Below are 25,566 nucleotides of genomic sequence, written 5' to 3' on the forward strand. Positions count from 1 at the left end.
AAGCACCCCAGCCCCTAGGATCTATACCAGAGAGACCAGCCTCAAAAATGTCTGGCTTAGAAAAGGTCCCAAAGTGCTATAGGAAACTAAGACTTCCCTCTTAAATGGCACATATGTGGTCTCTCTCGAATCAAGACCCAGCTAAATAACACCAGTTTGAAATGTGCTAAGACTGTGTGAAAGAGAGATATTTGCAAATCTGAAAGCATCAGCTGGAGGGGCTGGGATGGTGGAAACACTACCCAGAGATTGAGCTGCTGGGAGAGGCCATTGTTGCACTCCCCACCTAACCTGCTAGCACAGGTGAGCCAACCCGCCCAAAGAAACTACACAGACAGGAGACTGAAACACAACCCATCTTCCTTGTGAAAAGCCTATTTACTTAGCCTGGAGCTTGATCCTGAGGGGCAGGCTTCAGGATTTCCACAGATGTAGGGGTTAGGGGGCACCCACAGGGAATGTAAGCAGGGGACACCACCCTTATGCACCTCCTTGGTCTTCCTACAGCTCAAGGAGACTCCCCATAAAAGAGCTTATACACTCATCAGGAGCCCTAATTTTTGCAACTGTTGCTCAAGGAACACCTCTAGATCCCCTTGGAACATTGACAGGTATTAGCACACCCTGAACAACAGAGGCCTATCAAAAATAAATTAGGCAGTATAGACAACCACAAAGACCCAAGAGACAACCAAGAGCTAGTGCAGGGTTGAATGAGAAGAATCAGCACCTATACGAGGCTACTCCTTCAAGACTAAGAGAAGTAGAAGTTTTGCCTAATACATAGAAAAAATACGGAGAGCCAAGAAGAGTGAGGAAACAGAGAAATATGTTCCAACTGGAAGAACAAGACAAGACCTCAGAAAAAGACCTTAATGATACAGAAATAAGTAATCTACCTGATAAAAATTAAAAGTAATGGTCAGAAATACGCTCAGTGAACTCAAAAGAATGAATGAACACAGTGAGAACTTCAACAGAGTTAGAAAATATAAGAGGGAACCACTCAGACTTGAAGAATACCATAACTGAGATTAAAACTACAGAGATCAGCAAAAGAAAAAGAACAGCGAAAAGAAAAAACGAATTTAAAAAAATGAGAATAGCTTAAGGGGCTCTAGAACAACATCGAGCGTGCTAACGTTCACATTATAGGGATTCCAGAAGGAGAAAAGAGAATGGGGCAGAAAATTTATTTGAAGAAATGATGGCTGAAAACTTCCCTAGCATGGGGAAGAAAAGAGACATCCAGGTCCAGGAAGGACAGAGTCCCAAAGAGGATGAACCCAAAGAGGTCCACACCAAGACACATTATAATTAAAATGTCAAAAATTAAAGAGAGAATTTTAAAAGCAGGAAGAAAAAAACATCTAATTACATATAAGAGAACCCCCACAAGACTATCAGCAGACTTTTCAGCAGAAATTTTGCAGGCCAGAAAGGAGTGGCATGCAATATTCAAAACACTGAAAGGAAAAAACTTACAACCAAGAACACTCTGACAAGGGTGTCATTCCGAATATAAGGAGAGATAAAGAGTGTTGCAGATAAGCAAAAATTAAAGGAAGTCATCACTACTAAACTGGCCTTACAAGAAATGTTAAAGGGAATTCTTTAAGCACAAAAGACCATAAATAGAAATAAGAAAATATTGATATATGAAAAACATAAATCTCACTGGTAAAGGCAAATATATAGTAAAGGTAGTGAATTAACCACTTACAAAGCTAGTATGAAGATAAAAAGACAAAAGTAGTAAATCAACTATAACTACAATAAGTAATAAAAGAATAAGCACCAAAAAGATGTAAAATATGATGTAAAAAACATAAACCTTGGGGGGGTGTGGCGTTTTTACTTTTATAAATTTATTTATTTTTGGCTGCGTTGGGTCTTCATTGCTGTGCACGGGCTTTCTCTAGTTGCGGTGAGTGGGGGCTACTCTTCGTTGAGGTGTGCAGGCTTCTCATTGCAGTGGCTTCTCTTGTTGTGGAGCATGGGCTCTAGGCACATGGGCTCAGCAGTTGTGTCTTGCGGGCTCTAGAGCACATGCTCAGTAATTGTGGCGCATGGGCTTAGCTGCCCTGCGGCATGTGGGATCTTCCTGGACCAGGGATTGAACCCGTGTCCCCTGCAGTGGCAGGTGTATTCTTAACCACTATGCCACCAGGGAAGTCCCTAGTGTTTTAAACTGTGCTCAAACTTAAGCAACTATCCACTTAAAATAGATTGATTTATATATAGACTGTTATATATGAACCTCATGGTAACTACAAACCAAAATTTCTGATATATCAAAAAATAAAGAGAAAGGAATCCAAACATAACATTAAAGAAAATCATTAAACCACAAGGAAAAAGAATAGGAAAAGAAAATAGGAACAGAGAATTACAAAAAACCCAGAAAACAATTGACCAAATGGCAGTAAGTTCCTATTAACAATTACTTTAAATGTAAATTAACTAAATGCTCCAATCAAAAGACATAGGGTGAGTGAATGGATAAAAAAAAAAAAAAAAAAAAAAAAGAAGACCTGTCTACACGCTGCCTACAAGATACTCACTTCAGATCTAAGGACACAAACAGGATGAGAATGAAGGGATGGAAAAAGGTATTCCACGCAGATGAAAACAAAACTAAAGCTTGGGTAGCAATACTTATATCAGATGAAACAGACTTTAACCAAAACTGTAACAAAAGACAAAAGACAATACATTATGATAAAGGGGTCAACCCAACAAGAGGATATGACATTTGAAAATATTTATGCATTCAACAGAGGAGCACCTAGATACATAAAGCAAATATTAGCGAACATAAAGGGAGGAACTGACAGTAATACAATAATAGTAGGGGACTTTAATACCACACTTACATCAATGAATAGATCACCCAGACAGAAAATTAATAAGGAAACGTTGACCTTAAATGACACATTAGACCAGATGAACTTAAGAGATACACACAAAACATCCCATCCAAAAACTGCAGAACACACATTCTTTTCAAGTGCATATGAAACATTCTCCAGGACAGATCACATGTTATGCCACGAAACAAGTCTCAGTAAATTTAATAACACTGAAATCATCATCAAGCATCTTTTCCAACTACAACAGTATGAAACTAGAAATCAATTACAAAAAGAAAACTGAAAAAAAACACAAACACGTGGAGACTAAACAACATGCTACTAAACAATCAGCCAATGAAGAAATCAAAGAGGAAATCAAAATATATCGAACAAATAAAAGTGGAAACACAACTTTCCCACATCTGTGGAATGTAGCAAAAGTAGCTCTAAGAGGGAAGTTCAGAGAGACAAGACTATGTGAATAAGAAAATGTACACTTGAAACTAACACAATATTGTAAATCAACTATACCTTAATAAATTTTTAAAAAATAAAAATTAAAAAAATAAAAAGAAAATTTACAAATAAACAATCTAACTTTACACCTAAAGGAACTAGAAAAAGAAGAACAAACAAAGCTTAAAGTTAGTAGAAGGAAGGAACCAATAAAGATCAGAACAAAAATAACTGAAACAGAGACTAGAAAAATAAAAAACAATAGAAAAGATCAATGAAAGTAAGTGCTGGTTCTTTGAAAAGATAAACAAAATTGATAAATCATTAACCAGACTCATAAGGGTGTGTGTGGGGGTGGGGGGAGTGGAGAGAGAAAGAGAAGCCAAATAAAGTCAGAAATGAAAGAGAAGTTACAATTGATACCATAAAAATGCCAAGGATAAGAAATTACTATGAACAATCATATGCCAAAAAAATCAGACAACTTAGAATGGCTAAATTCCTAGAAACACACAATCTTCCAAAACTGAATCATGAAGAAAGATAAAATCTGAATAGATTAATTACTAGTAGTGAAATTGAAACAGGAATTTAAAAACTCCCATGGGAATTCTACCAAAATTTTTTAAAGTTAATACTTATCCTTCTCAAACTGTTCCCAAAAGTTGAAAAGGAAGGAACACTTCCAAACTCATTTTTGAAGCCAGCATTACCCTGATACCAAAACCAGACACCAAAAAAAAAAAAAAAAAAAAGGCAAACCAAAGTCATCAACAATACATTGAAGGATCATACATCACGAGAATCATAATGAAATAGGATTTATTCCAGGAATGCAAGGAGGGTTCAATACCTGCAAATCCATCAGTGTGATATACCACATTAACATTAACAAAAACAAAGGATAAAAATCATACGATCAACTCAACAGATGCAGAAAAAAACATCTGACAACATTCAACATCCATTCTTGATAAAAACTCAACAACGTGGGTATAGGAAATGTACCTCAACATAATAAAAACTATATATGACAAATATACAGCTAACAACATACTCACTGGGGAAAAGTTAAAAGCTTTTCCTCTAAGATAGGAACAAGACAAAGATGCCCACTCTCACTGCTTTCATTCAGTGTAGTATTGAAAGCTATAGCCACAGCAATCTGACAAAAAAAGAAATAAAAGGAATCCAAACTGGAAAAGAAGTAAAAATGTCACTGTTTGCAGATGACATGATACTATATACAGAAAATCCAACACGCCATGAAAAAATTACTGGAATACATAAATTTAGTAAAATTGCAGGATACAAACTTTATAGAAATCAGTTGCATTTCTATATACCAAAAACAAGCTATCAGGAAGTTAAGAAAACAGTCTCATTTACAATTGCATAAAAAGAGAATAAAACACCTAGGAATACATTTAACCAATGAGGTGAAAGACCTGTACTCTGAAAGAATTTGAAGACAACACAAATACATGGAAAAATATACCATACTCATAGATTGGAAGAATTACCACTGTTAAAATGTCTACATTACCCCAGGCAATCTACAGATACTATGCAATCCCTATCAAAATACCAATGGCATTTTTCACTGACCTAGAGCAAAGAATCCTAAACTTTGTATGGAATCACAAAAGACCCAAATAGCCAAAACAATCTTGAGAAAGAACAAAGCTGGAGGCAAACCATAAAACTCCTAGAAGAAAACATAGGCAGTAAGCTCTTTGGCACTGGTCTTATCAATATTTTTTTGAACCTGTCTCTTCAGGCAAGGAAGGGACACAAAAGCAAAATTAAACAAATGGGACTACATCAAACTAAAATGCTTTTGCATAGCAAAAGAAACCATCAACAAAATAAAAAGGTAACCTACTGAATTCATAAATCATACATTCCATAAGGAGCTAATATCAAAACTATATAAAGAATTTTTACAACTTAATATCCAAAAATAAAACAAACAAACCCCCCCCCAAAAAAACCCCAGAAAAACCCTATTTAAAAATGGACAGAGGACCTGAAGAGACATTTTCCAAAGACATACAGATGGCCAACAAACACATGAAAAGATGCTCAACATCACTAATCATCAGGGAAATGCAAATCAAAGCACAGTGTTTATCACCTTACACCTGTCAGAATGGCAATGATCAAAAAGACAAAAAATAACAAGTGTTGGAGAGAATGTGAAGAAAAAGAAACCCTTGTACACTGTTGGTGGGAATGTAATTCATGCAGCCACTACGGAAAACAATATGGAGGTTCCTCAAAAAGTTAAAAATAGAACTACCATATGATCCAGCAATCCTACTTCTGGGTATTTATCTGAAGAAAACAAAAACTCTAAGTTGAAAAGATATGTGCACCCCAATGTTCACTGCAGCATTATTTACAATAGCCAAGATACAGAAACAACCTAAGAGCCCATCAAGAGAAAACGGAAAAAGAAGATGTGACTTATATGTACAATGTTTATATACAATATCAACAAATTCAGCCATAAAAAAGAATGAAATCTTGCCATTTGCGACAACATGGAAGGACATAAAGGGTATTATGCTAAGTGAAATAAGACGGAGAAATACAATTTCTCTCTGATTTCACTTATATGTGGAACCTAAAAAACAAAACAGAAGCAGTCTCACAGATACAGAAAACAAACTGGTGGTTGCCAGAGGGGAAAGGTGTTGGTGGGTTGGGTTCAGGCAGAGTCAGTGAAGGGGATTAAGAGATACAGACTTCCAGTTATAAAATAAAGTCATGGGGATGTAATACGAAGCATAGGAAATATAGTCAATAATATTGTAATAACTTTGTGTGGTGATAAATGGTAACTAGTTAACAAGGTGACCATTTTGAAATGTATATAAAACATTGAATCACTATGACGCACATATGAGACTGATACAGTACTACATCTATTACACTTCAGTTTAAAAAAAATGAACCACAAGGGAACCACTGTGTAATAAATGACAGTCTTAATGATGATTCCAAACTACCAAGGTTACACTGAATTCAAAAAAGTTTATTTAAGTAATAAAGTACCTAATATACTTCAGAAATACAGTGGTCAAAAAGACAAGCTTTTGTCAGCTGAAAGATTTCCTCACAAGTCTTGCAGAGGCTCGTTCTTCAACAGTGCAGAGTAAGTCACCTCTATAGAAGAAACAGAGATGTGGAAGCACAAAGAACTTTAGTGATTTATGGTAAATAAAAAGGAAGCTTGAATCTATGACTGAAAAATGAAAATAATTACAAGTATATCTATACAGAAAATACAAGTTTCAAGGGCTTAACATCAATTAACTGCTGCCAAAATAAAGAAAGAAACCAAAAACAAAACTGCTTAATAGTGGGACACAAAATACAACAAAGAGGGAGGAGGACAAACCAAGAAAGTGAATGAAGGAGAGCGAGTAGCAACTCCCCAAAGTGTTTTTACAAACGGGGATTCAGATCAGAGGAACAAACACAAACCTGTCTAGGAATATGACCAATGAGGCAATAGAAAGTGACTACAAGTCAGTTATAAATCAAAAATGACAACCAAAATCCCAGAGTCTTATTAAATTATTTAATCCAGACATTATCTAACCCCTCAGATTTGCTTGGTGCTATGTTGTTCATCATTCTCCATTTGAATGAAATGTGGAACAAACACAATACTGGTTGGAGAGAGTGTTTCAGAGCAAATTCACCCTTGAAGGTCAGGGTCAGCAGTATTATTGTGTTCACATAATTTATTTCTTGATATGGAAAAATAACATGTCAAAGAAGGGATTAAAGTAAATTTTATTTTGAAATAATCAGCCGAATCTCAAACTTCAAATAAATGGATCTTAAAATGTTCATGAACTTCAGAATCTCAGTATTCTAATCTAGTGGTTACCAAACTATTCATTCCCTTTGGCCCAAAAGGGACCAAACTGGCAAGTCTCAACAGTAACACCCTTTCCATGTCTTTAATATTATAAGTACACTAAATTTCTAGAAAGACTTATTAAAGAATTCTACTTCTCAGAAAATGTTTTAAAATGATCTAATCTACCTTACTGATTCACAAATAAGAACACTCAGACCACAGTAACCTTCCCAGGTCTCCCCATTCTCAGGTGACGTCCTGTCTACTATTCTGCAGCCTTGATGGTCCTGGTATTATGAATAAGTCCTTTTCACTACTACCGTTAAACTTACTGTCATAGCCTTTTGTATCACCTGGACAAAAATCTGTTCTAAATCAAGTAATCACCAACTTCTGCCTCCCCAGCAATCCAAAAATGAAAAACAATTTATGAAGAAAGAAATTAAGACCTACAGAAAAAATTATTTTAGCAATACGTAAGGTCTACCAGAAAGACTGCTCCCTAATTTATTTACATTTGACTGACAATGTCTCTAAAATGTGTTAGAGAAAATGTTCTACACATATATATATATTATTAACAGTTATAAGTTGATTAACAATAAGCAAATATATACAATAAAAATATATATCATGAGCCCAATGTTGACTTTCACCAACAGAGAACAGTAATGTTTAGATTCAAATCATGATTTCCTGATCAAGAGACAAGATTTTTTTTAAAAAAGGGAACAAAAATGTAGGAACAAGTAAATTATAAGTAGCAAAATAAATACAACTGTAGACAGGAGAAGAATTTAACACCTATGGTGGCACATTTAGACCAGGTAATCTATTTTCATTATAACAAAGCCAGAATAAATTATTTGACAATATTATTTGCTTACTAAACGAAGGCAAGTATTTTTGCTGGTGGCAGGTGTGGATATTTTTCATCAAAGAACATTAAAAGAGCGAGACATAGTGATACCACTTGTATGTTTAACCAACAGTTCTGATCCCCTCATTAATCTCTGACAGCTGATAATGTGAATAGAAAGACATGATGAATCAACACATATGCCAGTTTTAAAAAGAAAAATCCCTTAAAGCAATCTCCTCATCTAAATGGTAAACACAGAATGAATTCATAATCTGGCAAACAATTTTTTTTTTTAATTCAAGGGAAAAAAAAAATGTATGAATGAGTCTACCTATTTGTAAAAATGTGAATGATCAAAACAGTGCAGTCACTGGGCTCTCACACTGTGTAAGTTCAATTTGAAATGTACATCGGCTATAGGATTCAGCTGTCAAGAGGGAGCAACTCAAAGGACATCACACAATCTATAAACCAGCTGGAAGGAGCCATCCAGACTTTGCCCTGCCTAACTCTCTCTGGGCGATGATTAGACAAATCCTCATAGATGATATACTGTGTGCAGAAGTGCTGATCAGAATCAGGTTTGGCATGGTACGCGACTGTATTGATGGTTTGAGTCACGTCACTGTCTGGCTTGGGCTTTCTACTGAGGATCTGTCCCCCAGCTGCAGTGACAAGCTTAATAAGGTTGTCCTTTGGATGGTGTTTGAAGGTTCCCCCAAAATAGAAATAGCATCCATCGAACAGCTTTGGCAACTGAAAAAACAGAAAAAAAGCTCATTAAAAGCAGACCAAAATATTTAAAAACACTGCATATGAATAGGGAAATAAAAATAAAAGTCACAAGCAGTTAAGAAGCTACTTAATGAGGTGCTAGGACAAGCTGTATTTCAAATAAACCATTTAGGTCAAAAAAAATACTCATGCAAATAAAGGTTTCCTATACAATTTTTTCCTTAAGACTCTGGTGCTTTTCACTCTTCTCACATTTTAGGTGTGCTCTGTGTGTGTGTGTGGTATACATACACATAAAACCTGTTCATCCAGCCTCTTATATCAGAATATTTATTCATATTTCGTGGGACTTAAAGCCCCAAGAATTCCTTCCTAGGGTATCTGAAACATGCTTCACGGATACCAAGCTAAACTTAATTGTAAGAGTAACAGCTTTTCTATGGAGTTTTCCAATTCTGCCCATCCATATTTAGGTTCCTATATACTACCAATCTAAGGTCCCCAGGGCAGTGACGTGGGAGTGTGGCCTCCAGGATTCTAGAGATGTTTTCCTTAGAACACAATACATTATAAGGCCATGGCTAGGGATCCAATTAGATATGAAACACACTTCTGTGAGCTTTACAGAAAAAGTTTCACAAGTCCCTTCTACAAAAACTTTTCTCTGGCATTTTTAATATACCTATATGTCAACAGGGTAATGGAATTTTAGCCATTAAAACTACAATATGTGGTAATAAAGACATGGTTAACTAAATCCGAGCAGTAGCTCTAAGTCTTCTCTCAAGCTACTTCCTATATCTGAGACTCACCTCAGATTCTGAAATGTTTATGGGAATGTTCAAGATGCCCAAAATCTAGTAACAGTATGAAATTATTACCTTCTGGTTTTTACTGCTCATTGTGATCATCTCTCAGAATCAAGTGCTTGAAATAAGCACAGTTAAAATTTTAATCAGTCACCTGTACTTGTTGAAAGGGCAGGAGAAGTTTTTCCTGACGGTAATAATAGTATTAAGTTATAATAAGAACAATAAAAGTAGTATCAAAAGGAAAATACCAGCTGTTCTCTGTTGAGCCTGCTTCTATGTGGTCCTTCAGGAATTTCATACTCTTCTTCCTGTTCACATTCTTTTCTTTGTAGACATGCTTTCACCCCTGGGAAAAAAATGAGGATAAAAGCAAAATAAATATCAAGTGAGCATTATTTCTTTCACATTGAAATTATGCCATTTACCGAAGTGATTTTTCTTCTTCATGGTTAAATATTGCTCTGAAACAGAAAAAGAAACCTTACTTATGCCAAAACAAAATGTAATAAAACTGGTTTTCCACATAAAGAAAATGTAAGAAATCTTCCCTTCAGAGGACTGAGCAATGAAGTAGTACTGAATACAAATTTTAGTTTTCTTTCTGAAAAACCTAAATCAGTACATTATTTCATGTACAAGAATAAAAATCTAAATTTTAATTTATAACCATTATCAAAATTAAGGTGAATAAAAAGTCTCTCATTTACTTCAGCCCACAATGATCTGACCCTGAGGTCTTATCATCTACCCCACTCATTCTGGCAGTCCTATGCCTAACCTCCTGTTAGACTAAAAGTGATCTGACATTAAGGAAAGTACTTGAGTCCAGAACACCTCGCTTATTAAGCTGGTCAAATAACAGGGGCTCTACAGCTCTTGTTAAAATAAACAGTAAAGCAGAGTCTGGGATGTGTTTGGAATTGACAGGTACACACTGAAGTCACCAGTCTAGAGATGACTTGGTGAATATTTCAAATGTTTTAGAGCTGCTTCAACTGAGATATTCCAAGACACTGCGTAACATATAAAAGTTAGAATATCTTAATGACTGAATACATCTATCTCGCCAAAAGCAGAGCTTTGTCAAGGGACTGAATTTTTTAACTTGGGACTATTAATGCATATTCCAGTTGAACACTCAACCCTGGCATATCTATAATTCCCTATTATGTGATTCTTAATTTTTTGCTAGTTTTGCCTGTGTTTTAGTCCCCAGTGTTTTCAATACAAGGATCATATCTAGCTAAGTTTGCTACGCTGAATTCTACTCTTCTCACTAACTTATCAATATGATGGTTTTTTATAAAAAATTGTTGGTTTTTTGCATGTAGTAAAAATTATATTTTAAAAATAGAATTTTTAATAACTACTCACAGGGTATAAAAAACTATCTTTCCAATGAAGCTAATACTAAAATATTAACTTTACTGTATACTGAAAATGAGTCTCAAAATAAAATTTTTGACAAGGTCAAAATCATAAGAGAAACACTGACAGTGTGCTTACATGACATCACATATTGGTTCTACATTAAACACCAATGCAAAAAACATTACCAATCTAGCCAAATCATTGACTTACCTCAAGCTCATTATTTCACATATAAATTATTACTTTTACTTTTTATCACTTAAGCATGTAACCCCCTTCCTAAACCTCCTTTCCTGATGATATCTGAAGAGCATTTATACCAGTATCTTTAGATGAACTGTATATGCCGGCATATAAAGCCAAGGACGGAACATTGAATACTGCTATAATATCAAGTAACTGTAACAAGTAAACAGCTAATGTCTTACTACAGAAATAAATAAATGGGCTGTGCCTATGCTGGCTGCTTATCCATTTTATGGGTTTATTTGACTGGTTATTTAAACTATCAAAAAAGCATACTAAAATGGTTTCAATTGATCTGGGCAAGATGCCAGCGTTAGTCAATCAACAGAATGTAGTCTTAACAGATACCAGAAGGAGATAAGCATGGCATCAAGAGAAATGAGATGGCAGACACCAAGAGGGCAGCATGGCACTACCAGAGGAAGATGCCAGTACTCTTTCAGTGTAAATATGCCTCAAGTCACAAAACTTTCAGCCTTATAGCGATTGTTCAGTAAATTTCTGTAAAGGCAGGTAGAAAAATCCAATGTTCTAATTACAATTACTGAGTAAATGAAGAATGTGTTCTTCTGATATCCTTTTATTCCAAGTAACAATTTGCCAACTCTCTCTACCACTTAATATCAGCTAAAGAAGGAAAATATGGCTTCCCCCTGAAAACTAAGGAACAGTTTCTAGGTCTATAACAACCCGTTAGAATTGCCATTGTAGAACAGAAAACATGGAGAATTTTTTGAAACTCGGGTGTGACATCTAGTCCAAAGACTGTAACTCGAATGCCTACAAGGGCCATTCAAATTACATAATCATGTGGGGAACCTTGTGTTAAGTGGTAGGGAGTTATGGAGACTGTAACAAATAGGAAAATGTACATCCTACCTAAAGACACAAAAATTAAATGATTATGCTGAACTAAACCACATAAATTGTATCTGTTTTGGACTTAGATTGCCAATTTGAAACTCTTGATGCTTGTCTAATCAACCTCTTCATTTCATAGATAAGGAAACTTAAATCCTAAGAGATTTAAACAGCTTTCCCAGTGATACATGTGAGATGAGAACTCAGATATCCTCCAACTTCTAGATCAGTGTTTCTTTATCTTTATTTTATTAAAAAAATAAAGCATCTTAGGAAATGCCAGGTACTGTCTACTCAGATTTAATATACTGTATCTCAAAATAAATGACATAACCACTTAACAGATGACTAAATAGGAGGATCCTTAATTTTAAGAGATTAGCCAAAAAGTATACCAAAATGTCAAAAACTGCTGACTACCTGGGAGTGGGGGGGTTGGAGGGGGGAGAACAATGCATTTGGCTTTGTTTTCAGTGAATCAATGAGTTTGTTTAATCTGACTGATGCCAAAGCTGCCACTCTCTCATTTGTACCCTATGAGTTTCAGAACGTTCATACTTCTCAGTAGACATTTACGACAATTACATTTCATATCAACTTCCTAGTAGATTTCTTTTGAGATAAACCAATTGAACTGATTTACCAAAACAAGAATGAAATGCTTTAAACTTTCAGCAACCTAAATGCTGATATATTAACATCATCAATGAAATGGAAGAATCTACAAGCCAAAATACTACCTAATTAACAAACTTAAATAATAGATAATATTTTAAGGTTTTAATTACTCAATATAAGTTAGTTAAGCAAACTGCAGCAAGAATTGTTAAATCTATTTTCCATGTTAAACAATCAGAACTTTCACAACATTCCTAGTCATAAACTCATCTAAAGTATAATATATATTGTAATCCTTAATCTCTATAAAGATTTTAAAACAGGTCATTTTCCACCAATTTAAAGATACTTCCTTACTGTATAGCACACAGAACTATATCCAATACTCTATGATAAACTATAATGGAAAAGAATATAAAAAAGAATGTATATATATGTATAACTGAATCGCTTTGCTGTACAGCACTAATGAATACACTGTAAATCAACTATACTTCAATTAAAAAATACGTCCTAAAACTCAACCAAATTATATTTTGTATTTGTACTTAATAAAGTCCATATTATTCCATTATCTGCCAATAAAATAGTTTAGCAGAAATGGATTCTTGTGAAGAAATATGCATATGCAAGATCACTAGTTAACTTTCTCAGCTAAATAGGAGGATCTGAATCCAAACTGAAATGACTATACATGAATAATTTATATTGTTTATGTAAACACAGGAGATTTCTGAATATGCCAGAATGATATATACTTTAAAATGCATCAAGCCACTATCCTTGTAAAATGTATGCTTTATATCATCTTTCTTACTTTTCACATGTTCTATTATATTTTAAGATTTTGGCCAAAGCTATCATTTTTCAGAAATACAGGAATCAACTACCTATCTTATTAAAACTAAGATTCTTTTCAGCGCAGATGTATTCCGGATCATGTCTACCATTTCAGGTAAGCTTTCCTTTTGCCCTGATTTTATTACTTTTTTATATAGAGGTAAGCAGCCCAATTCCCAAAGTACTGCTTAACTCAAAGTCATTAACTCAAAGTCATTAAGGTAGCTCTGGCTACCTAAGCAAAGTCTAGAATCTGTATACTAATGCAGCTTATGAATTCTGGGATATGATTTTTTTTTTTAAAAGAAGCTTGTACCATCCAGAAATGTATTCCTTTATTCTGAATCTCTAGTAGCCACTCTTGCCTCCTACCTCATAAAAGCACATATATCCATGGATGTGTATTTTCATTTCAGCTGCATGAACCACTGATGATGTTCATTAATCTGTATTAAGCTTAGTCACTTTTCCTAGTTTTAGAAAGAAAAAAAGGATTGCACAAACAGGAGGGAGTAGAAAAAAGGGCTTCTGAATCTACAGCTACATACAAATGATTATAGAATACAATGAAGACAGAAGGAAGCGTTAAAATGGAGATCTGTTAAATGCCCAAAATTCCAAATGTCCAAAGGGGAAAGTATCCCTCCATGAAGACCACAGAATGTGCTTACTCTCTTCAAAAGCTAGAGCAATAAATAAATTCCTAATTTAAAGAATTGTTATTCTTCTGGAGCCACTGGCTATTTGTAACTGAAATAGCACTGAAAATCAGAATTAAATATTACCCTTAGTCAACACTAAATGTTATCCTAAAAAAAAAAGAAAATAAAGAATCAAATATTTTATGTCAAAATCAAAAATCCGAATAAATATATGTCATTAGATCCAAACTGGGCACTTATGTAACTCAAGAAAACCGCATATTAGTAAAATAAACACTGAAGAATTTCCTTTCTGATTGTATTGAAAATGAACACCCAAGTTGTAAAAACAAAAAAAATTACTTTTAGATGCTTTTCTAGTAGGCTTTTTAGTCAAACACGGTATGATATCACTAAACTGCAGACAAAAGGAAATGGTTTTTAAGAGGAAACTTTTTACAACAATGACAAAAATGGAAAAACAACTTTCACTCTCACTGTAATTTTTTAAAAATTGGATGGCAAGTAAAAGAAGAGCTAAGCCCAATACTATGATATTCCACAGGGAAGAGTGGAAGGACAATAAAATGAAGGCTGAAAATGTAAAATAAGAAGTAAATGCTCCTCTCGTGCCATCATAAACATTTAGATTTAGGAAATCACCTGTCACAGATCATTAGATTTTGTGTTTTCAAATAAATACCATTGAACAACTGTTTATTTTTGGCTACTTTTTAAGCCAATATTCTAATTATAAGCCTATTCATACATAAAAATCCATTTCCTCATAGGATAGTTTGCTAAATTTATTTATTTTATTTAATGCATATTGAGAAGCAGGTGAAATTCTATCACAAAAATATATTACTGTATCATAAAATTTGTTTGGGCAAAATTTGGGTATCAATTCTAAAACCTTGTATTATGAATAATAATATCAAAACAATCCTTCTCTTTATAAATGTGGTTAAAGACCAAACTCAGCCTAATGTCCAAAATTTTTCTCAATAATTTAAAAACTCATACTTGGTGTTCTTTTTTAGTCATATATTTAAAACTGAAATATTTATGTAAGACTTCCATTTTTCTTGGACAACAACCATGTTAAAATGTATCTGCTCGGTCTGCACAGCAGGTGTCAACAATCTGGTGCACCAGACGGGAGCAATATACATGCACAGGTTCTAATTTCCCTGATTAAGAATGAGAAACCCTTACCTACCCAATTAATTTTTAGAAAAGATCAAAAAGAAGATCTAATTGTTATTAGAACTTGAGAATTTGAACTTCTTCGTAAAAAACTTGAATTTAAGGGACATACATTGATTTTAAAACTGTTATAAACAAACAGACCTCTACCTACCAATCTACAACTGTTTTGATTGTTTCTTTCCCTGTACATATTCACACATTTATATACTGACAGTGAAGATATAATTGTTTTATGCTCTTTAAAAAATTTAAACAAATGTTTTTTCATATTTCACTCCTACTAGTTATCATATAAAAATAAAATTTTTTTCAGAAAACACCTTTAAGCACTCCAGAATGTTCTTTATTTTTTCATATTCCGGTTATTCCCCCCTACTTCTTGTTATAAGAAATAACAATGCAAATAGTTTTTTTTCTTTCTTTTGTATTACTTGCTTGGAGTATATTCTCAGAAGTAGGACAGAGTTATATCAACAGATGTTAATTTTTTTTTATTCTTAGACAATCTTTGTAAAATATTTCTCTAAGCATGAAGTTGCCTAATCAATCTTAGCTGACAGAAATGCTTTGGTATACTTATTTTTTGATAATTAGCAAAATATGACTAGGAAAAACTACCTGTATTTTTAAAATTCCACAGCTCACTCAACATCCATTTGAAGAAATAAATTTTAATAGAAAAGTATAAGTTTATTAATCTGATCATGAAGTCATTTATAAAATGATGATATAATGATTGCCTCTTAGGCTCCATCTTCCTCATCTAAAACAAAAACAAAGAAACACCGTATCTGGCCCTTCCTCTCCTCACAGACACAAGTCCAGTGCAAAATGTCTGGCACATTCCCACAGCAATTCCCTTAGGTGCTGAGGTCTTTCAGAACTTCTATAGCAGCAATTTTATTTAATCTTAGATGAGAGTGGAGAAGAGGAAGAGATTATGAAAGAAAAGAGGACAGTCATCTACTCTCCCCTTCACAATGAGATGAGAAATGAAGAGGCAGAATTAAATTTTTTTTTAAAAAAGGTTAGGCTAGAGGAGATTTTGAAAGCAGTGTACTGAAAGAACAGGTCAGTAAAATACATTTTCACTTTCTGAAGGCTAGTTTACATCCTTAGGATGCAATTCCATCTTTTTCATTCTCTAAGAGATGAATAAAATGGCATATTTATATATCTTCTAATCTTCATTCTAGTCACCTCTTTAATTACCAAAATTCACCCTGTACGGGGATGGTTATTAGTTGCCTGTGAGGAATTAGCACCAAAACTAGGACTAAAGCAGAATCTCAGGCACAAATTTAATCTTGAAGAATGAACTTTCTTAGCTGTGTCTCCCGTTTCTGTAAAATAAAGATAAATACCATTTGATAAAGTATCTGTAAAATAAATATGATGAGACAGAATGGCTAGTACAATAGTATAATTATGCCCTATTCTTAGAATGTTCATTCAAAGTTCATTAACTATGACACTGTAAGATGCTCTATATATATAATATAAAAAAATAAGAGATATGAACCAATTAAGACAAAGTAAGTTTCAACAGAAGACTTCCAATAGTTAAATTTGGATCCAATGGATCCAGACTGTTTTGTATAATTCTTTTTGTTAATTTGTTTAAATTTGCTTAAGTTTTTAAATAAGACAGTTCTCTACAGAGAAAATTTAGATGAAATTTCCTCTTTAATCTACTTGGTTTGTGGAAAATGCCATAAAAAGTTGATACTAAACTTTCTATATAGTTCAGCCAGTAAAGCTTCTGTCTACCAGGCAAGCTGGTGGATATACTCAAACACAAGATCTAATTTTAATAAGTCATAAATCTTTATGATTAATTTTGAAAGCTTTGGTCCACCACATCTTTCCTTAATATAGATGGTTTTCAACTAATTTTGAATAGCTGTGAACATTTTTTTAAAAATCACACTAAGTTGCCTGACATTAAGAACAACACAGAAACCATAGAAAAATGTATTAGGATAGAAAGTATTTGAGGGTTCTTGCTTTCTTTTTATAAACCCAGCGGCTATTTAAAGTAATTGTCTCAAACCCTAAACCTATTTCTCAAACCTATTTGAACTTTGTATTAGACAATATGGGGATATGAACTTCAGTAAGAGATTCCATCCATCTTTTATCCTAAAAGAACGATTGATATTAGAGTATATTATTCACTACTGTGAAAATTACCAAGCAGCACGCTATTAGGTCAGCTTGAGTCCATCAGTGATTCTATAAAAATGACATGACCAAGCCATTAAAGTGACAAAACTTCCATTTCTTAAAGAAGGCAGATATTATGGAAATGAATCATGTAGTCTGTATACGTAACCAGATGCAAGTTTGGCAAATTCACAAGAACTAGACTTACTGGGTAGGTGGTAACTGTCTTAATATTCAAAATTTCACATGGCTTCTTTATTACTGAGACCTTATTATTATGAAAATCCATTCCTTCCTATAACCACAGGCAAGGTTTCTGGCACAAGTTCAGTACAAAAACATCTATAATCCTGGAACCATTTTAAGTCATTTTTTTAAATACTGAGGCCCAATAAGGCTTGCCACAGATTAGAAAAGGAAATGAAAGTTCAAAAATAAGAGACATAAAGAGAAACTTTTTTTTCTATGTAAATGGCCAATCAGTCCAATTGTTTATCATACCTGTTTAACTGGTTGACTGGCAGAGTCTAGTAACAGATATTGATGAGAACAGATAGAGTAGCATTGCTAGTCACAGCCAACTCAGACCAAATCAGTGGAGACTACCATCACAAGAAAAGTGGTAGCTGTATTTTATAAAGATGTGAATATCAGTTGCTAAAAGGAAACTTTTTTACAAACCAAGTTAATTTCAAACAACAGATTAAATTAATAATATAAAGATTTTGATTAAATCAAGCATCTCTGCCATAAAACCTTCAAAACACAAAGCGATAAAACAAAAGATTTTTCAAAACTAATCCATCATTTGCTCCTTAAAAGGAAAGTTTCATTAAAAATACTCACTATTCTTTTTTAACTTTTTAATTTGAAATAATTATAGATTCACAGGCGGTTGCAAAGAAACATACAGGGAGGTTCCATGCACCCTATCTCCAATGTTAACATCTTACACAACAACAGCACAATTATCAAAAGCAAGAATTTGACACCGATACAATCCAAAGAACTTATTCAGATTTCATCAATTATACACGCTCTCTTTTGTGTATGTGTGCGCGCATGCGCACGTACATCTGACATTTAATCACATGTGTAGACTGTGTAACGTAAGTACCACTAGGATCAAGATACTCAACTGCATCATAACAAGATTCCCTGTGTACCCCCTTTATAGCCACTACTCTTTTATAAACAACTAGCTAGCAAAAAAGGTCATTTCACCGTCCTGTGTTAGCCATCATATCACAAGTAGATACTTTAGTGATTGAGGAGTAGAAAATAACCTTGCGTGAGCTTTCTTTTTATTTTGTTAAGTCCTAGGTGAATCCAAGGTTAAGAAAAACAGACAAGTGAGAGCTGGGAAGGTGAGAGGCAGCTCCAAAGGTAGTGGTGTTTGACTACGTAACTAGAAAGGGGTAATGGGGACACATTGTCATCAGAGGTTTAGAGACTACCTAGTGTATTCGCCCCAAACCAGGTAGTACAGGGCAGTCTAAATTGCCAAACAGCTTCCTAAAATATACCATATTAGCTAAGAGAGCAAAAGAGAGTTATACAGTTAAGTTTTTAGGAATCAAAAAGGGAAAGCAATAAACTATTTTCATTTCATAGTTGTATATTTAAAACATGCATTTATTAAGTTAAATATATCATGTAATGGTAATACAGATTGTTTAAGCTTATAGGTCTATTACATAATCCATTTACTCTTGATTAAAATAGTTGGTACTGTAGAATAAAAGATTTTGAAACCAGGACATACTTGTGGATATTTACTAAGAACATCTAAATGATACCATTAATATGAGATGCTTTTTCAAAATGCAGTGACTAACCAGGGGTAAAAAAATTAGCATAAGGTCCTTAAATAATTATTGGCAGTAGTGCATTATAAAAATGAAATTAGTCAATATCATTTTATTTCATTACTTAATTCCTTTTGTAACTCTCCCAAATCCAATACTTGCATTCAAATTTTAGGATCCAGCAACCACTGAGAATCCCAAGCATACATTTCAGGGTGCTTTGAACTGTATCACCAGGAACAATGACGTGAGTTACTGGAAAACAAAAAAAGCAATAAGAGAAACAAAATATAAACCGAAATAATTTTTTAACCAGTCTGCTTTTTATAACCAGTTAGTCTACATTTTATAAACTTATACCTGAATTTTCTTGAAAGGCAACAATTTTTATACTTAGGTATAAGACTTCTTTTATTTAGTTTCATTCTCTATTCTGGCTACCAACATGAAAAACCAGATCATAAACCATATAACTTTTTTTTTTTTTTTATAAACCATATATCTTAAAGCCACAGTAGCCAACACAAATTTTTCTTTTCTATTTCAAATTATAACTAAGGAATTAAAGCATTATGCTGCATTACAATTTATTTGTCATTAGCAAACTCATAAAATTGCTCTGACATGTTGTTCTGTCTTAAAATAGGTGCAAAGCTTTAAACTTTATATTTCCTAACTAAATTAAGACTTGTAAGTAGTTTATAACTATAAAAACATTTTAGAATTATTACCAGATTCAAAGTATATAGTCAGATCCCAATGGTTAAAACATATAAATTATCAAAGGGAGCTCTACAATGGAATTACCCATTTAAAAATTTCTTCACCCAAAAATAAATAAATAAATAAATAATCCTCACCTGTACTGTCAAACTCAGCACATTTTTTAGCCTTAAGAATTGCTGCAAGCTCACTGAGCATTTTCTGTTGTTCTGAAGAAAGTCCACTGCCTATAAGTACAAGAGGCCCATCCCTGCGCTGACCAGTGTTTACCTGTCAATGGAAGAGGAGATGCCACAGTGTTAAAAACATTTAAAGATTAGAGAAAAATTAAACTGACTTTCAATTGATACAAGCTTGGATTTCATTCCTTAGTTTATCTAGTAATTCCCAAAAATTTCCATTGAACCTTAATGCTCAAAGCATTTGAATAACTGTTTTTCTATTTCTTTACCCCCTTCTCCCAATAAAACACTACTTGGGCTAGCTGTCTATACCCAGGATGTCTTGTTTCCTTGATTCTTTTTTTTTTTTTAATAATTTTATTTTATTTTTTATTTATTTATTTTTGGCTGCACCAGGTCCTTGTTGCTGCATGGGGGCTTTCTCTAGTTGCGGCGAGTGGGGGGCTACTCTTTACTGCGGTACGCATGCTTGTCATTGTGGTGGCTTCTCCTGTTGCGGAGCACGGGCGCTAGGCGCGGGGGCTTCAGTAGTTGCGGTGCGCGGGCTCAGCAGTTGCGGCTCGTGGGCTCTAGAACGCAGGCTCAGTAGTTGTGGCACACGAGCTCAGTTGCTCCGCGGCATGTGGGATCTTCCGGGACCAGGGATCGAACCTGTGTCCTCTGCACTGGCAGGCGGATTCTTAACCACTGTGCCACTAGGAAGTCCCTCCTTGATGCTAAATTGGGTCTCTCTAGGGTTTTACAACTTCATTCTGTCACCAGTAAGCACTCCTCCCTTTTTTTAAAGTAACCCAAAATACCCACTTAAAATGATCAATTCTCTATCTCCCCCCCACTAACTTATTCCAATAGAATTAAACTCAACTTGGTCTTTTTAATTTAAACTGAGATTACATAAAAAATTAAAGAAAACTAAGGCTTCTAGAACAGCACTGATCTCAAAGACAGAAAACAAAATTTTAACACTAAAACAGTGACCTCTCGAAACCAAGAAAGTGAAAACAGACAAAGGAATACCAAAGTTACATCAGATCCACCAACAGTAGTAAGTCAATGCAGCTTATGAAAAGGGAAGTGAACTAACAAAGACTAATATTTTCATTTTAATAGAAAGGCTTAGAACTTACAGAAGACAAAAAAGACAAGAATAAAAAGGAGGACCAATGGACACCATTAAAGATTAGACATGAAAGATTCAAAGAAGCAACGGGACAGTGTTTTCAATAGCAACCAACAGAAATTTAATAAATGAAATTGGAGTGAGAGTTAGCCAAAAGCTACCTGATAAAAGAAAAGCAATGACCCAGCAGATAAGAAAGAAAACGTAAGTCAGCACTACTGTGTTACAAGATAAAAAGCCAAACACAATACTTTAATTTTCAAACACCATACAAAGGGTCCTCCTACATGTATGAGTGTATATGTATTCTGGACATCTGGGCTCTCAAAAGTTCCACAGAACATGAATGAAACACTGCAGGTATAATTACCAGTATAGTTCAGCAAGTAGATGGGAGAAAATTGATATTTAAATATTCACTTCACATACCTGAGTAGCGATAATTTATCCAGTCTGATGCCGTACAATATTAGACATAAATTGTTGGCTACAACTGTAAACAGACTGATCTCAATAATTCATTCACTCAAAATACATTAAGTAAGATTCTACTATGTATTTAAGTGTGTATTCAAGACATTTTAAAAAAGATTTCTATAAAAAGTTTTTTTAATGGCAATATTCAACACTTAAAAGTTCGGCTTCCTGAATTACTTCTTTCTCTAAGGTTCAAGTTGCAAAGGTTTTCCTGGATGTGCTGTGCACACACCACACACATACTGACATCACATTTCTGTCCACTTACCTTTCCTATTCACTAAATTATAAGATGAGGTAACCATGCCTAACCTAAACACTGTAAACACTCCATAAGGTGAAAATAGTTCAGTCTACTTTATCAATCATTCAATTGCTATACAATGATAATATTAAAAAACAGCATTACAAATATTCTTGTCACTTATACAAATAAGTGCCATAAAATAGCTCTAAATGGAACACATTACTTTTCAATTTCTATAACTCCACTTCAGCTAAAGTAGTTCTCTGCACGAAATAAAAAATGAAAAGATATCAATTCTAAATATAGCATATGATACTATTTCCACCAACCTCAGGAAAGCACCAAAGTGGGTCAAGCATTTTCCTATCCAGTTTCTAAATTAGAATAAAAAATAGAAACTGGCACTAATTTTTCATAGTTAAGGAAAGGTCTTTAAAAAATGAATAAAATAAAGCAAACAGCTATCAAAGCCACATATCTGATGTGGGGTGGGAGGTGGGAGTGGGGAAGGCATCTGATTTGAGAGTAAGCAGAGGTCTCAGAACCAGGAGGTTCAGAAGATGTTCAGAAAACATCCAAAAGTTTCAATACTCTGCTTTTAGAGAGATTAGATATTATGTACACTGGCATTAAATACACTCTTATTTAAGGAATAATTAGATATGAAACTTTTTCTTGGAAAAATTAGTTACTCTGAATTTATCAAAATTAATGAGTCTATCAATAATAGGACCTGAAAAACTACACAAAGAGTCAAAGGGAGTGAGGAAGCATGCCATGTGTACATCTGGCTCCCTACATCTGTTCCTGGTGGAGAAAACAGCTCATGCTAAGGACCTGAAATGGGACCGTGTTCGGGGGGGATTCAAGAAACAGCAAGGCAGCCTATGTGGCTGAAAACGATGAGTGAAAGGGAGTCTGATAGTGGCTGGGGAAGCAGATCCCAGAGCTTGATTTTAATGAGTGCACGTAAAGAAACAACCCTTTCAACTTAAGGACTTGTTACCATTCATTATCGCTTCCTTAGCCAAGGATCTACCATTAAGATAGTAAATAACGACATTCACAGGCTATGTCCATGTGACATGAAGAAAGTATAGGTTTCTTACATTTAATAAAAACACGATAGTAATTGGATAGTTGAATTAAAAGGAAGATTGCCACTCTCAGATTCCGATAATACCATAAAGATATCTTTATTTTTGACATATCTAAAATAATCCTTTCCCAGCTTTTACATAAAAGAAACATTGGCAAATGACAACTTAGTTATGTTACGTTCTGCCAGCAGAGTTCAAGTCCAAATGAATAAAGTAAGTGCCAATTTATAGTTAAGTATGATGGGACTGAATGAATACTGACCTAAGATTTAAGAAATTTAAGTTCTAATTGATCCATTAAAAAAGTTTTTTTTCCTATGGCTGGTTAACCCTGGGCAAATCACACTACATCTCAGTTTTCTCATTTATAAAATGAGGAAATTAAACTGCTAATATCTAGGTTCTCTTCCAATTCTATATATGGGGCACACTTAAAAGGCTGAAGTCTAGAGCAGGACATTAAGAGTCTGCAAAGTATAAGGGTAACCAGGCTGTGACAGCACCTATGACCACCTCAAATTATAAACACTTTCGGTTACCTCCTTATCTTACACAATGGGGTCAATCACTACTCCACTGCCCTCACTAGACAAGAAGTCTTCTCTGAACAGTTCTAGATCTCAGCTCATCCTTTCCTCTCATTTTCCCCCCTCTGAGCAGTTGCTAAGATACAGTGTGTCCACCATCCCTCTCTCTCTAAAACCCCTCACCTCCTCTCCACACACCTGCTCCTTCCCCCGCCACGTGTAGCTGCAGTCCTCACCATTTCACACCTGGACCCCACTTCAGTAGCCTCCTAACCAGTCTTCAGTCCCGGCCTGCCCCCAGCTATCCCCTGCAGAGCCCCATTCCACTTAGAGACACGCTGAAGGTGCCCCACTAACTGGGGAATAAAGTGTAAACTCCACAGGGAACTCAAGCTCTTTCACAATCTCCTTACCTCCAATTCCTCTTTAACGCACCTCATGCTCCTCTCACACTAAACTCTAGTTTCTCAAATTTCTAAGGTCCTTCGTGTCTCTGTTTCTCTGACCAGCTGTCCCTTAGATTTGGCTTGCCATCCCTGCTTCGTACACCTGATTGCAGCAGGCAATCAAAATCCATTCCTCACTCCCTCCACACTAAGAGAATCCTAATTTTGTTCAGACACCCACTCTTCAAGGACTGACCCTATCTTCAACCGTGATGTATGCCAAAAACAATTGTGTGACCAGTTCTGACCAGTAAGACATAAAGGGGAAGTCCACTGGAAGGCTTCTGGGAAAGGTTTTAGTCGTAACGCTGGACACTGTCACATCTGGAATTGTGGCAATTATCCTGCAGCCACTAGGAGGGAGATTAGTGAGGACAAAGCCACCAAGCGGAGGATGGCAAAGTAGAACAACAGAAAGAATTTGGGTCTTTGGTGCAGCCACGTAATTGCTAAACTAACCAAATTAAGAGCTATCCTCTATTGGGATTATCTTTATATAAGATAATACGCTGCCGGGCTTCCCTGGTGGTGCAGTGGTTGAGAATCTGCCTGCCAATACAGGGGACACGGGTTCGAGCCCTGGTCTGGGAAGATCCCACATGCTGCGGAGCGACTAGGCCCGTGTGCCACTATTACTGAGCCTGCGCGTCTGGAGCCTGTGCTCCGCAACAAGAGAGGCTGCGATAGTGAGAGGCCCGCGCACCGCGATGAAGAGTGGCCCCCGCTTGCCGCAACTAGAGAAAGCCCTCACACAGAAACGAAGACCCAACACAGCCAAAAATAAATAAATAAGTTAATTAATTAATTTAAAAAATATACATACTAATCTCATTACTTCTCATAATCTCCACTGCTGTTACCTTAATCCAGGACAGTATCTTTCTCCTGTCACAAGGAAACAGTCCTAAGTGATCTCCCTGCTTCCACTCTTGCTGCCACCCCATGTCTCTTGATTAGAAAGCAGCTAGAGTGAACTTTCTAAAGCATAAATCAAATCATACCATTCCTTGCTTTAAATCCTATCAATGGTTTCCCATTACTCTTAGACATGCCCTATTCACTAGCAATAATGACTTTCTCTTTAATCTTCAGATACACCAAGGTCATCCACTGAAGGGCCTACATACTTGCTGTTCCCTCTGTTTGGACACTCGTCCTCCAGATATTCACCTGGATGCCCCCTCATCCTCATTCAGGTTTCAGACCAAGTATCGGCTCTTCAACGGCCCTCCTCGATGACCCAGCTGAAACAGTGCCTTTTCTGGAGCCCACTTTCTCCACTCCGCTACACTCTATAAAATCTTCTTCAAAGCACTCATTTACAAGTTCCCGAAATTATTTTATTTATATTAGTTTACATATTTACAGTCTTCTTCCTTCCTAG

The 25,566-nt window shown here is 35.1% G+C and overlaps 1 protein-coding gene across 1 annotated transcript in view; it reads right to left on the reverse strand.

Moving 5' to 3' along the window:
* Window positions 1-6,403: 6,403 nt before the first annotated feature.
* BARD1 (BRCA1 associated RING domain 1) overlaps window positions 6,404-25,566 on the reverse strand; it is a 75,443-nt gene continuing 56,280 nt past the window's right edge. The window contains exons 8-11 of the mRNA XM_036856924.1: window positions 20,221-20,353; window positions 19,523-19,615; window positions 9,846-9,943; window positions 6,404-8,806 (exon numbers count right to left, since the gene is read on the reverse strand). Of these exons, the coding sequence (XP_036712819.1) occupies window positions 8,474-8,806; window positions 9,846-9,943; window positions 19,523-19,615; window positions 20,221-20,353 (657 nt within the window). The 3' untranslated portion in view covers window positions 6,404-8,473. The remainder of the gene's footprint in view (window positions 8,807-9,845; window positions 9,944-19,522; window positions 19,616-20,220; window positions 20,354-25,566) is intronic.

The sequence above is a fragment of the Balaenoptera musculus genome, chromosome 7 (assembly GCF_009873245.2).
Source record: "Balaenoptera musculus isolate JJ_BM4_2016_0621 chromosome 7, mBalMus1.pri.v3, whole genome shotgun sequence".
NCBI lineage: Eukaryota > Metazoa > Chordata > Mammalia > Artiodactyla > Balaenopteridae > Balaenoptera > Balaenoptera musculus.